At 45.5% G+C, this 13,552-nt stretch overlaps 1 protein-coding gene across 1 annotated transcript in view; it reads left to right on the top strand.

Annotated features, from left to right (window-relative positions):
* The window catches only part of Smoc1 (SPARC related modular calcium binding 1), a 152,713-nt gene that overhangs the window by 117,976 nt on the left and 21,185 nt on the right, over positions 1-13,552 (top strand). Inside the window, exons 6-7 of the mRNA XM_035445868.1 lie at positions 182-238; positions 2,157-2,237. Coding sequence (XP_035301759.1) covers positions 182-238; positions 2,157-2,237 — 138 coding nt within the window. The remainder of the gene's footprint in view (positions 1-181; positions 239-2,156; positions 2,238-13,552) is intronic.

The raw sequence follows: 13,552 nt of genomic DNA, 5'->3' as shown, positions 1-13,552 counted from the left end.
CACACATGGATTTGCTTTCTTGTGTCTCTCTCTGGCTCTGCTTCCTTCCTCTGCCTCTTCCTTCTTCTTCCTTTTTCTCTGACCTTGTACAAACCCCAACCATTCAACAGTTCTGGAGAGTAGATAGTATTTACCTCAATAATGGTAGTCTCTTTTCGTTTCTTTTTAACCCTCAATTCAGATGACGGCTCTAAGCCCACACCCACGATGGAGACGCAGCCCGTATTCGACGGAGATGGTGAGCCCCCATTTTACTTCCCACTCTTACTGTCTCCACCCATGTTCAGAGTTGGGCAAGACAGTAGCTTTATGTGTTTGCTTAAGTTCCATTATTATTTTTTTTCTTTTTTAATTTCAATTTTTTTCCCAGCACAAGCTGGTTTGTCCCAATCTTTTTAAAAAATGTGAAGCCTCCAAGTAACTGGTACAACTCTCTTCTTCTGGAATGGTCCTCTCTTCTTCCCAGGCTTCCTGCCTGTAGCCCAATGTCCAACAAAAACATGGCTTAGACAGACCCTCCAAGCTGCCAAGACCAGGGAGCCATGGTGAGAAAGGCTGGTGAAGGCCGTCAATCTTCAGCAGCACGTGACTCAGCACTTACAACTGTCCACTCTGTGCCTAGGGTGGCACAGGGTTTCTGGGGTGTGGGGGAGGGATGAGAACGAAGTAAATGGCTGCCAGTCTTCCTCTCACTGCAACCACTAGAGAGCTCCATGAACTAAGTTCTAGGTCCTGGTCCTATCAACGTGATAGATGCTTATGGAAGAGAGAGTTGACATTGTTCTGGGAAGAGATGGGAAGGCAAGGGACTTGAGCTGGATTTTGCAAGCAGAAGGAAGAAATCAGGGTATTCCAGACAGCGAGGACTGGCCAGGGACAAGGAGGGAAAGTTGATGGGTATGGGCCACCATTAGGGAAGCAGGAGAAAGAGATTGGCAAGTGAGGCTGGCTGGGCTAGGCATAGGGATTTGGGGAGTTGAATTAAGACATTTGGGAGAAACATTCTAGGTCAAGGGCAATAGTGGATGGTGACCAAATAAAGGCCAGGGATCCCTGGAGACAAGGACAGTGGATTGGAGGAGCTGGGGTGCAGAAGCCTGGCCCCTGTTCAAGGTGGGGGAACCCTTGGGCTTCCGTTCTGCAGGAACTTTACCCAGTGCTCCAGATTCCTGTGAACAGGAACAGGAAGTTTGGCAGAATAAGGTTTTCAGAAAGTGTGACAATGAAGTTCAGCTTTCAGTGTAAAACATAGAGCAAGATTTTAGCAGTGCTCAACTGAGTGTATCTTGATCATAAGACAGTGGAACAGAGAAATAAAACAAAACCATGTCATGGCACCATGGCTAGGGATGTTCCTAGCATAGGCTCAGCTCAGTGAGAGCTGAAAGGTGAGATAAGAATCTACAACCATCCCCTTTGTCATTAGAAAACATGAGTCCTAGGGGATGGGGGGAGGGTGAAGATGAGGACATCTGGGGATGTCCTGCTGCTGTCATTGAAGACTTGGTTGCTGTATGGTATGTTCAGGGTGACCCCACAGGATTCCATACCCTCAGTCTTCTTTGGTGACCCTGGTACTGAGAGCCTGAAGACACCCTGGGGTGCGCTAGATGAAGGTGTTTGGTGTTCAGCTTGACTGGGAAAAGGGGTTGGAAATGTGTTAGACTCACTTCTTTCTTCCCCACACGAAGCAGAAACTCAGTGGGCCAAATCTGCTGTGCTTCAGCTGTTTCCTCTAAAATGGTCTCTGCGGTGTGTTTGGCATTCGTTTGTTGATTTATCCCTTTTAAATCTTCTCATAGGGAAGCGGCTGAGAGGGACTTGGCTTGGCCATGTTCCTCACCTCCTGGGATAATATTTTTATTCCTTGATGGAGTGGCTTGGTGCCTGCGGATTCTGACTACTCTATGTCCCAGCACAGGATGCTCTGGTTGTCCCTTAGAAGCTGGTGGGGAGAATCACTTCCGTCACAAGGAAGAGAGAGTGTGTTGGCACTAGGATGAGGTCAATATGCCAAGAAGGAGATAGCTGAAGCTTTGATGTGTAGTCCTCTAAAAAGCTTATTACAAGTCTGGGTTACACTCCATGTCACTAACTTCTCTTTGCTCACATAGGCACACACATTTTTTTTTCTCTCTCTTTTTTTTTTTTTCTAGAAATCACAGCTCCAACCCTATGGATTAAGCACTTGGTAATCAAAGACTCCAAATTGAATAACACCAATGTAAGAAATTCAGGTAAACAATCTTCCTTGGATTATATATGTATTCAGCTTTCTGTCATGGGTCCCCCAAAGTTGTTCCATGACTACTCATTGTGTGGGTTTGTTTTCTTTTGTCTGTTTCCTTCCTATTCTCTCTCTCTCATCTGCCTTTCCTTCCCCTTCCTCTTCTCTCCCTCTTCTCCCTTCTCTTATTCCTTCTCCTCTTCTGACTCCTTTTTGAGACAGAGTCTCATTATGTAGCCCAAGCCGATCTTTCTACCCCAGCCTCCTGATCCTTGGGGTTGCGCCACTCCATTCTGCCCAGCTTTACAGTGTAGTTTGGTGCAAGTCATTTAACTTGTATCATCTTCATTTTCTTCAGCTGTAAAATAAGGAGACCTGATGAGTTGTGTCTTCTAGTTTTTATTTTCTTCTTTTATCATAGCCAGGATCAACTTTTATGAGTAGTTGATCTGTTTGGATGGCAAACTTTGTCAAAATGTTTTAATATTTTGATTGACTTTCTAAATCCCACGCAGGAGAATTTGAAAGAAGAGGCATACAGAAGTTGAACTTCAAGCCCCAACTGACTTAATTCCTCTGTTTTGAGGTTTTCACACTGCTTACAGTCATGCCCTTCCTGTTTTGATCTTTTGAAGTCTAGGGAATGGTCAGGTTTTGGCACTGACTTGGTAGAAAGGTGATGAATTTTGAAGAGGGAACACATTCGTAGGATTGACTTGAAACATTACTTGTCACCAACAAAGTTCAAAGCCAACCGAGTTCACTGACCATCAGTAAAGACTAAACATTCACCAACAGAAAATGTGGTAACAAACAAGAGCCGTGTTATTGTTCAGGAGGATCATTCTTTCACTTAAGGCATCCTTATGAGAACTAGCAATTGGCATAATTTATGTTGTTGGCTGAGTTTAATTTAGTGACAAGGACAAAGGGTTCCTGTCTTTGAATGGCCAGGCGGGTTTTATGTGATCATTGTGTGTGTGTGTGTGTGTGTGTGTGTGTGTGTGTGTGTTGTCATTGGCTCCTCTATTTTACTCCTGTAACAGTTCTGTACTATAGGTGACAGTATGGAGGCTAGAGTTTGGGGAATGAGACAAAGACGTGAATGATGGGATTTCTGTATGGCTTGGGCTGGTCAGTGTTTCTCCTTGTGATTGGCTTGCTATTTCATATAAGCTGGAAGTATGGGATGGCGACACAAAAGAGGCCATGTGACCTACCTTGGGCTTGTGTACGGTAGAATAGTATAGCAGTTAAAGCACAGGCTTTGAAATCAGCAAAATTTAGAGTCATACATAGTGAGTGACTCTAGTCAAATAAATTCCCTGGGCCTCAGTTCTTACCTAAAGGATGGAATCATGGTCTGTCCCTTAACAGGCACACTAATGTCTGTGTGTTTCTTGACTGATGGCTGGCTAGATGAATAATTGCTAGGGGTGTGTACTTATTATTATCAACATTGGTGATAATAATTTGAGGGTTTTTTTTGTGGTGGTATGCATGTTTAACCCTGTGCATGCTATGCAGGCATTCTACCACCCATCTATATCTGCAACTCTTGATTTTTGGGATAGTGCCTTGATATATAACCCAGGGTAGCCTGGAACTTATAGTCTTCTTGCAAACTTTCTGAGTGCTAAGATTACAGATGTGTGCCACCGTACTTAGCCAGTGACAGTGCTTATTGTGGTTAGACTGGAGGAAGCCAGTGACACATGTCTTTCTCAAGTGTGCTCTCTGAGTGTAATAAAGTGATGGGGTCAAGTTCCGAATCCCACCCCTACAGGTTTATGTAGTTTTCTATTTGTATGATCATAGGGTCATGTTGAGAAATTGTTTCTAGGCAAGTACAACTATCTTTCTCTCGTTGTAGCGATCCAGCCACCTTTATTTTCCATAAGGTTAGTATACAGGACAGGATAGTTGCAGGAGAGCTTATTTTTCTTTAGAGGAAATACATCAAGGAAATTATTAGGCTTTGGTTTTAGTAATTGCTTAACAGACTAGAATATTCTCTATCATTACTACCTGGCTATACTGACTGATAACTGTCAATCTCATTGATGGAATCATGTATAAAAGACTTGGTTCCACAGAGTATTTAGCAGGTAACAAGTGGCCACATGACTGTTTTTGCAAATAAAGTTTTATTGGTACACAGCCAGACTGTTGTTTATGACTGTTTTTCACCTATAAGAATAGGCTTGAATAGCTGTCCCAGAGCCTGTATGGCCTGCAAAGCTTAAGATATTTACTTTATGATCTTTCACAGAGACAATTTTCTGGTATGCACAGTTGAATATGGCATTTTAGTGGAAGGTACGTGCATAGGGTTGTTGTACTCAAGTTTTTTGGCCCCTTCATAGAGCAAGCAGAAGTAGGAACTGTGGCTCCTGAGAGGCCCCGTGATGCTCCAGGTAAGCCTGTACCATCCCAGGACCTCCTGGGGCCACAAGATTGTCATCTCACAGGGACCATTCTTAAGCTTTACCATCCAGTTCCAGTGCATGCTACTGTAGCTGGTTGCTAAGGAAGCATCATGAGTTCTGGATTTTCAGGCAGTGGGATAGGGAATCTTTTACACAGGAGGTCAAAGCATGGACTTTGGAATGAGATGGATATGTAGACCTGGTTTCCCAGACTGGCTTTCCTTGCTTTGGAAAGTCAATCAACTTCTCCTAGTCTTGTTTTCCTCATATGTAAAGCAAAATTATTGCCCTTAAGATTTTGTGAGGCTTCAGTTTTAGACTTGTAATTCTGGGCACTTAGGTTTACCATAAATGATTTAAAAACAAAACAAACCAAAGGAGGCCTTTTTGTGCTATGTTACACATTCAGCTAATGATGAGTCAGACACCCTTTGATGAGAACTTGTGTCTGGTCCATTCGCTCTTAGTGAGGACTGGGGCCTTAGAGTTAAACACCTGAGGTCATTTTTCATTTGAGTTTGATGGAAGATTCTGGGCTCAGATGAACTTCAGCCACATGCTTGGGGACGCTGGAGTCAGACTCTGTGAAGTATGCCCGGGTGAGAGCTCATCTTTTCAGCCTTCTCCCAGAAAGAAAAAAAGGCAATCCCAGCTTCTTTTACACCCCAAACATCCTCTTTTCACACTCAGACCCTGTGACGCCAGGTTTGTTTTCTGGCCTGGGGACTGTTGATGTTGGAATGGTTCCACTGGACGCCTGAAGTTGTGCAATAACATGACACACGCTCCTGCTGGCTATCCAGTCTTCTCCCCTCCTGGAGGTTCTGGCTCTTTCTGGAAAGCTCTGCCATGTGTCTACATGGCTGCTGTGGCCTTTGGAGTCCTTGTCAAGTTCAGCATATCCAGATGGACCTTTCTGGTCCCCTCTTCCCTGACCACCTCCCTCATACCTCACTTCACAGGCATCCGTGGCTCAAGGAATCCTTTCTGTATCTGGGAAGATGTTGTTCCCAGCCAGCTAACACCCTAGACCTTAGGAGCAGTGTGTCCTAGAAGACTGCTGGCCAGAGCCTGGGCTGCTTTTCCAAGGAAATGTGAACTCCTGCTGAGGGTTTTTTTTTTTTTTTTAAATCCAGACATTTCTTAAAATACTTGACATTTAAAATATGCTCAAGCCATCTCTATTCATAGAAGAAGGTAAAGAGATAAGATAAATAACAAGAACTAGCCTTTGTCTAATCATTTTCACCCTCTGGGTCTAAGCTGACTATATGAAGATACTGTATACGTCTTTTTGTCTTGTTACGATTTCTGTCTTTTTGTGTCTCTTTGGCAAAATACCGTGCTTCCTCTTCTGAGAAAGTGCTGTCTCTCAGGACCTGGGATCATGGTTGTGGCCACCATGCTCTTTGTGTGCCATGGCAATGGTCCAGGGCTGCAGCATGTTACCATTTGCCCTGGTGCCCCTAGCCTCTAGCTTTGTGTCTGCATCCATGTCTTTTCATTTCCTTTCTTCTTGTCTTTCCTACAAAAGTCTTTCATGATGTGATCAGGGATACAAGAAAGACCCAGAATCTGGCCCACATGTTGAATCCTAAAGCCTTTCCTCCCTTGCCTCCATGACCAGCATGTGTATAGCTGTAGATGAAGCATCTTATGGTCACTCTGCTCCCTGGGGACAGAACTACCATTAGGGACCCAAAGTGGAAACACATTTCTTCAACATTTTGCAGTGAAACAAGATTCCCATTTCTTCTTGCATGAGAATGTCTGTGTTTGCTCAAGGCATGTACACACGTCACAGGTAGGCCGGTTGACAGTATTCTTGCCCTTTCTCATTTGGATACGTTTTCCTTGTAGGCCAGCTTCTGGGCCACTCATTACAGTTGAGATTGCTTTTCTACCCAGGAAATTTCTGCCGGGATAGCTGCTATGACTGGGGTTTGGGGTCACGGAGGCAATGGCACCTCCTGGCTGGATCCCCACCCCCACATGTCTATACTCTTTGCCCAACTGGAAACCGTGGGCTGATGTAATGACCTGAGGCTGGAAAAATAAACAGCTTGCAAGGAAACTGGTGGTAGCCTTTGTAAGCAAATACCCCACAGCCACCTGGACTCTCACACATGACGCGATCGGGAGGAAGAATGAGTAATCTACTAGCATTAGCAACTGGGACGGGTCTGGGCTTGTGGGCATTAAAATATCTATATGAAAACACATCCTGTTACAGGCCTAGGCTATCTGCCCTTTGAGATCATGAAGATGCCTTGGCTAATCCTGGCCAATAGAATTGAGATGAGGATGGGGCCAGATGGGCTTTCCCAGGGCTTCCCCTGGCAGCAAAGGCTTTTCCTTTTCTCTGTTTTTTTCCTCTGCTGAGAGGAAAGGTGATTGTTATTGGGGGCCCGAGAGCCAGGTCTGTAGACCAGTTTGACCTTGCTTTAACATCGGCTTTCTTGGTTACATTACTCTGTCACCCCGTTGTCTGCTTCTGATAGAGTTGGGCTGGGAGGTGTGTAGTCACAGGAGTGGCTGGGACGGGTGTAGTCACAGGAGTCAGTCTCGGGGAGGTGTGTACTCACAGGAGTCAGTCTCGGGGAGGGGTGTAGTCTCAGGAGTCAGTCTCGGGGAGGGGTGTAGTCACAGGAGTCAGTCTCTGGGACTCCCTTTACCAGCAAAAGTTTTGTTTCTAGAAGTGAATTCATATGCAGTTTCATGTTCAATAGTAAAGCCATGTCCCAATATTTTCCTTTTGCCCTCAATCACTAATAAGCTGTAATCAAAGAGCCTGCCTAGGTATTGTAAGTGGTTCATTCCACGTTTCTGAAAGTCAATGACAACTTTGGCTTTAGTTTGAGAGCCTTCATTATGTGTTTATAAAATGACTTGGCAAGTGATCATGCTGTGAAGCTTATCAACACACACATGATATTAGCATTTTGGGAGGAGGAAGGAATAGAGGTATACTTAATTTTTACAAATTAGAATAAAACTCTCCTTCATCTTCTCTCCTTGTCTCTAATCCTTTCTTTCTCTCTTGCTTGAACTTGAATTTTCTATAATTTGATCCTTCTAGTACAGGGCCTGCAGGGCAGGGTCAGTGAAATTACCAAGAAAAACTGGGAAGGGACAGGCTACTATTTCTTGGTACTTGTCACTGTGGAACAACTGTGAAGTATTTCTTAGTCCCTTTGGAGGAAACAGTATCTCCCCTGGCTTTGTGGCATGAGTCAATAGGGATGAGTCAGTGATGCTTTTGGGGGGATGTTGAGAAGAAAGATGTCCATGTCCTAACTCGGGGCACTCCTTCCCAGAAGAAATATACTCTGTGGAATTTCTATCCCCCTCCCCAGGAGCTCAGTGTCTGTCTGTGTGGGAAGTGGGTGTTTACCACTTCAGACCGTGGTGAGCCATGCATGGCCATTTTAGGTTCTTCAGAGAATCTATTTACACAGGCCGGTCATGCTGTTTCCTTATTCCTCTTCACCCATGACGATTTATCCTAAGAGCATGTTTACCCCTGGGGAGTGCTGCTCCCAGCCAGCACTGGGGATGCGGGATGTTAGTTCTGCCTGAAGGTGGAACTTTGGAGGCACAACAAGCTAGCTATGGCTCATGGGCCACATAATAGTATCTCAAGAAGTATGAGGTACAAGGAAAAGGCTAAAAACTCCAACAGGCTTGCTCTCAGCCCTTCAGAGTGTTCTGTTTCTGGTGACTTGGGCAGCTAAGTCTGGATTAGCATCCAAGCCATAGGAAGGTATCCCTGTTCCTGTCTGACTGTAAGTGTATGGGCTATTAGAGGGAGAAGCACCTGAGAAGTTTCCAGCACCATCACTGACTTTGCAGTGAGAAAACAAGAGTCCATCTAGCTGAGGGCTCATGCAGGGCTCTAGGCCCATCAACAGTTGTGATGCACTAAGGCTTCAGAAGGTGGGAGAAGCAACACAGTGAGCATTTAAGGAAAGGCTTGGTCACTGGGCAGTAGTGTACCAAAGGCAGGGCAGTGTTGTGCTCCAGCAGAGATGAGTGTTTGGTCAGTGATGATGTTTTGAAATTCTAGAAGTTACTATAAAAAGCAGACAGACTCTTTGTGATATCTAAATGGAGCTAGATAGAGATGTATACATTTCCTCTGTAGACTGTAACCCTTTATTGTGTGAACCAAGGCAGACTGCTCCCATAACCTGGCCATTACAGGCCAATTGAGGAGCCAAGTTGAACACAGACCTAAGAAGATTAGCTACGATCCACATGTAACTGAGGACACTGTACCTTCGACCATCTTCACCTTACTGTAGCACCAGGTTAAATGTTGTGCATTTATTTTGTGGTGTTAGGCATCTATATCAAGGCCTCAAACATGCTAAGTAAGCACTCTATCACTGAGCTACAACTTAAGTCCATATACTATTACATCTTATCTTCGTAAACACCCTATGGGCCACCTATAGGGGCTACTCTACTTTTACAGATAAGAAACCTGGGACTTGGAGACTGTCCAAGGTCAAGAGCTATGTGGGAGAAACCAAAAGCCTATTCTCTTGACTGCTGTGCTACACTGCCTCTATCCTGACTGCTGTTGACGTCTATGGCATGTCCCTTGGATAATGTGCACAGGAGTTGGAGTGATGCACACTTAGTGTTGCTTCAGCCACAGGGTCATGGAAGGTCTCCTTAACCCTGTCTTTAGCTCCTGGAGCATTCCATCTGAATGTCCCAAGTTCCTTCTGGCTTTGGGAAGCAGTTATCCAATTGAGACCATACAACATCCCAACTTCTCCCTCTAGGGAAGACCTGAAGGTGGCCCTTTCTTACCGAGTTGGCCCATCAAGGCTCCTTCTCCAGAACATTCTCCAGTCCTTACCAAGACATGACTGAGGGATGATGTTATTTTTTTTTCACTTCCTTTTGTGGCAAATTACGCAAAAAGGGGCATTTTTTAAGATAAGGATGAGGAAACCTATTGCAGTGGAAGAGGTGATGTTATTAAATTCATGCAAATTCAGTTTCTGACTCCTCACGTCTATCCATACTGGCCCTCACAACCAGAGGCTGATTTTATTCTGTTAGTAGGTGACTTTCTGCTTTTCCCTTGCCCCAGCTGGGCCAATCTTTTGAGCCTTATCATTTTTTAGCTGATGGTCAGTCCTGGGAGCAGTGCCTTTGTGAAATCTTTTTCTTTGTGGGGTTCTCAAAGCCACATAGATGACTCCAAGTCACATGAATATGAAGAATTGGGAATCAGCTGTGGCCAAGTGGCCCTCACTGACAGAGGTGATGGAAAACCCATGGTGAGAGGGCGGGGCTAGCTCGGCAAATGGTGCTTGGAAAAGTTATCCTCTAGGGGATACTTAGCCCCTCCTGTGAAAAAATTGCAAAGCACACAGTAAGAAAATAACCTATTCACATAATTGGCTTGAAACCATAGGTGCCAAAACCCCATGTGGCTGAAATAACAGCAAGAGTGGCTAGTGAAGTTCCATAAATCATTCCTAAAGATCATGACTCAAGCAAGCCCCCCAGCACCACACCTCCAGTCACCACACCAGCCCTTTCGACAGTAAAGTTGGCCCCTTAGAGCCCTTTCTGTCCTTCTGTAGTCCCCCTCTTCATCAAATCCTCTGGTGGTCCTAGTTCCAGACATCCATGTATTCTCAGACCTGGAGAAACCTGCGGTGGGAGCCACACCATTCCTTACGCCCCTGGAATTTCATGTCATTATTGAGAAAGGTTGTTTGAAATATACGGTTTGTTATTGTGGGTTATCGTTCAGCATTTTATTCATTTTTGATAAGAGGCAAGATGGGCGGGAGGTATTTGAAGAGGTTTCAGGGTCGCTGTTGTCGGCACAAGGCCAGTGTTTTCCTTAATATTCTTGGCCCAGCAAAATGATTCCTTTTGCAATGAAATATAAGCAAGCTCCTCTCATTTTCTTGGGCTGAATCACCCTTTATTGATGTTTATCCCCATAAGAAATCCAGTCTTGATGGTCTGAGGGTTGAGTGTAGCATTTCCCAAGATGAGTTGGGGTCACAGATTCTTCTTGTTCTAGCCCCTGCAATCTCATACCCGATGGACTGGCATTTGTTCTGCTGTTAGTGGGCCCCTTCTCTGGAGCATTGGCCAGAACAAAATTCTTAGACTAAATAGCCTTCATGGGTTCTTTCTCTATGAGAGTCCCTGGATCTCTGAGTGAGGAGCAAACCAGAGATGGGGTGGGGAAGTGGCAGGCAGTAAAGGTAGGATGGATCCTAGCTCTTAAGCACTTACCGTTGGTGAGGTCAGAGTGCAAAGGGTAAGGGGCACAGAAACTCAGCAGGAGCCCTGCTGCGCCTTAGCCTCCCTCCAGGGAAGAGCCCCCATTCATAGCTTCAGGGACAGAGAAAGACCTTGAATGGGGATAGGCTGACACACCATGGTTAGTTTTTCCTGATTGATGACACAGTTCTCAGAATTTTCCTGGCCTTTTCAGGGCCTAATGTGCTAACAGACTAAGGTGCACATGTATCCGTTGAACAGCCCAGCAATTCTTTCTAACCTCCTCCTGAGCCCTAGAATGTTTTTTTTGTCACCAAGAATCTTGCATTGGGGTCCTCTTCTCAGGACATTGTCCTGAATCTTGCGAGTATCCTGTTGTCTTTCATTGTCATCACTAGGGCTGATGCCTTTGGGGCTGCAATCGGAACCAGCCAAAAAGCCCCGGATCCATCCCTGAGTAGGGGAGTGTGGATTGGGAAAGTTCCAGTTACCCAACGATGTTAAGGACAAGACAGAGACATCTTGTCATCTCAGGAGGGCTTACAGTCCATACTGGAGACACGGTTTATTGAAGCATACTCTTAAATAGCTTTCCAAAAGTGGGAGTGATAGCAGAAGACATCTATTATCATGTATAAAGCTGATATCAAATAGTTCTTTTAATCCTAGAGGCAGTCCTAGAAGCACGTACACAAACCCTCAGACATTCTACAAGGGCCCCAGCCTTCTGGTACCAGGCATGTTTCACTAGCCCTCAGAATAGGTGTGGGCCCACCCAGGGCCTAGGTCTATTGCTATCAAACTAGGAGCCATTTTCCACCTTGGCCAGGCCATCCAGAGGTAACCAGCCTACACCTAAAAGACAATGGGAGATTCAAGCTCCTGTAATTGAGCTGAGGTTTGCACCAAAAATATCATAATCAGTCTTCGGGGCCCGACACTCTACCATGAAATCCCCCTTTTCTCTCCCCACAAAGCTCACAGTGAGGTCAGCCCTCTGGTCACTGATGACTTGGTCTTCAAAGGTGCTTAGGTGTTGGTTACCCAGGAGCGTCAGCTTCCTCCTCTGTCCCCTCTCTCAGATCTTCCTTCTCTGGAAGTCAATAACCTAAAAGGAAGACCAGCCCAAATCCTGTAATGTCTGTTTGTTGGCCATTTTGGCTTTTAAAACTATGTAAAAATAAAGAAAAGATGAAGAAGGAGAAGAGTCTTGGAGGAGAGGATAAACTCTGGGCTCCAGTGCATATTGGGGATTAGCTGAGATTTTATGTTATCCATGCGCCCCTCTGCTCCTAATTACCACGGGTAATAGTGACACACACAGACCTGAGCCAGTCCTAGTAGACAGAGATGTCCTCTAGGCTCATCCCATCTTGGCTGACACATAAAGACTTGAGCTCTGGGCCCACAGACAGGGTGGGTTTCTGTTCATCTGGTTTATCCTGGCCTTTCCAGCCCAGTCTCCAGCTTTGCTCACTGCTCTTCTCCTGTGGTCCCCTCTCTGCCCTACCATGTGTGACCCGGGAAAGACACACCCTGTGTCTTCTGATGGCAAGGCCAGGACTTTGTGCATTCCCTACATGAGATGCTTTTCTGTTGTGTGTCTTCTTTGAGTCAGGTTTCATTGCTGGTACCGAGCTTTCACTGCTCAGCGTCATCTCAGGCAGGCTTGGGAGGGGCTATGTGGAAGTGTACAGGGTGTGCAGTACTATCCCGTTGCTCCCTCTTCTCTGGTGTGGGTTGTGTCTGCAAGGCATGTACAGGCAGCCCTGGCCTGTTCTCATAGTTCCTGGGCCATATCCTCCCATCTTATCTCTGTTTCCCAAGTTTTCCTAAGCAGAGATGACATGTTTCAGAGTGGCATGCTTCTGCATCAGCAGAGCTCCTTGCTCTGTGCGTTAGTGACCCTTGAAGTCAATCCTGGCTTGCATGCTGTAAGTCAGCCTTTGAGAAAACTCATTTGGGAGGTGACTGAGAAGGGGAAAGGGTGGCTCCATGGATGGACTGGCTTCTGGGTCTTCAGATATGTAGTGAGTCTACTCCTTGGGACTTTCTAATTAGTGTTTGTATGACTTTCAGGGTGTTGATTGAAGGGGCTTGAAGGGGCCACAAGAATCCTCTTGGCATAGAGTGACAAAGAATTAAGCAGGTCTAGCTAGATATTTGGTACCCATTGTTAAATAACGGGCTAGCTGAAACCTACAAGTGTATCAGGAAAATAACTTATTCTTGCCATGTACCTGTCAGTTGACAGAGAGGCTGTCTCACTAGCTTTACATGAGTTGGCTCCTGAGCTCATCCAAGTGGAGGATCAGTAGGGTGGGAACATCCACACTGACCTCAGTCATGTTGCTAGAGGCCGAGCCATTTCTCTTTTCCTCTTGTGTGGCCTCTGCTCCTCCAGCAGTCTAGAGTAAGCTACCTTATGTGGTGCTGTTAGGGCTCATTGAAAGCGAAAGCAGAAGCCATAAGACCTGCAAAGGCCTGGGCTACTTCTCCAGCGTCATCACACTGTTCTTCTGTAGGTTAAAACCAGTCAGACAGAGTTCATGTAAACTGGCCAACACAAGGGCACAGAGACACAACCATTGCAGACTTTTTGGTGATCACGTACTGTGAAGTAAAAGAGAAG

Source organism: Cricetulus griseus, chromosome 5, assembly GCF_003668045.3.
Source record: "Cricetulus griseus strain 17A/GY chromosome 5, alternate assembly CriGri-PICRH-1.0, whole genome shotgun sequence".
Taxonomy (NCBI): Eukaryota; Metazoa; Chordata; class Mammalia; order Rodentia; family Cricetidae; genus Cricetulus; species Cricetulus griseus.
The sequence above is the reverse complement of the archived record's forward strand: the minus strand, read 5'-3'. Positions and strand labels throughout refer to the sequence as shown.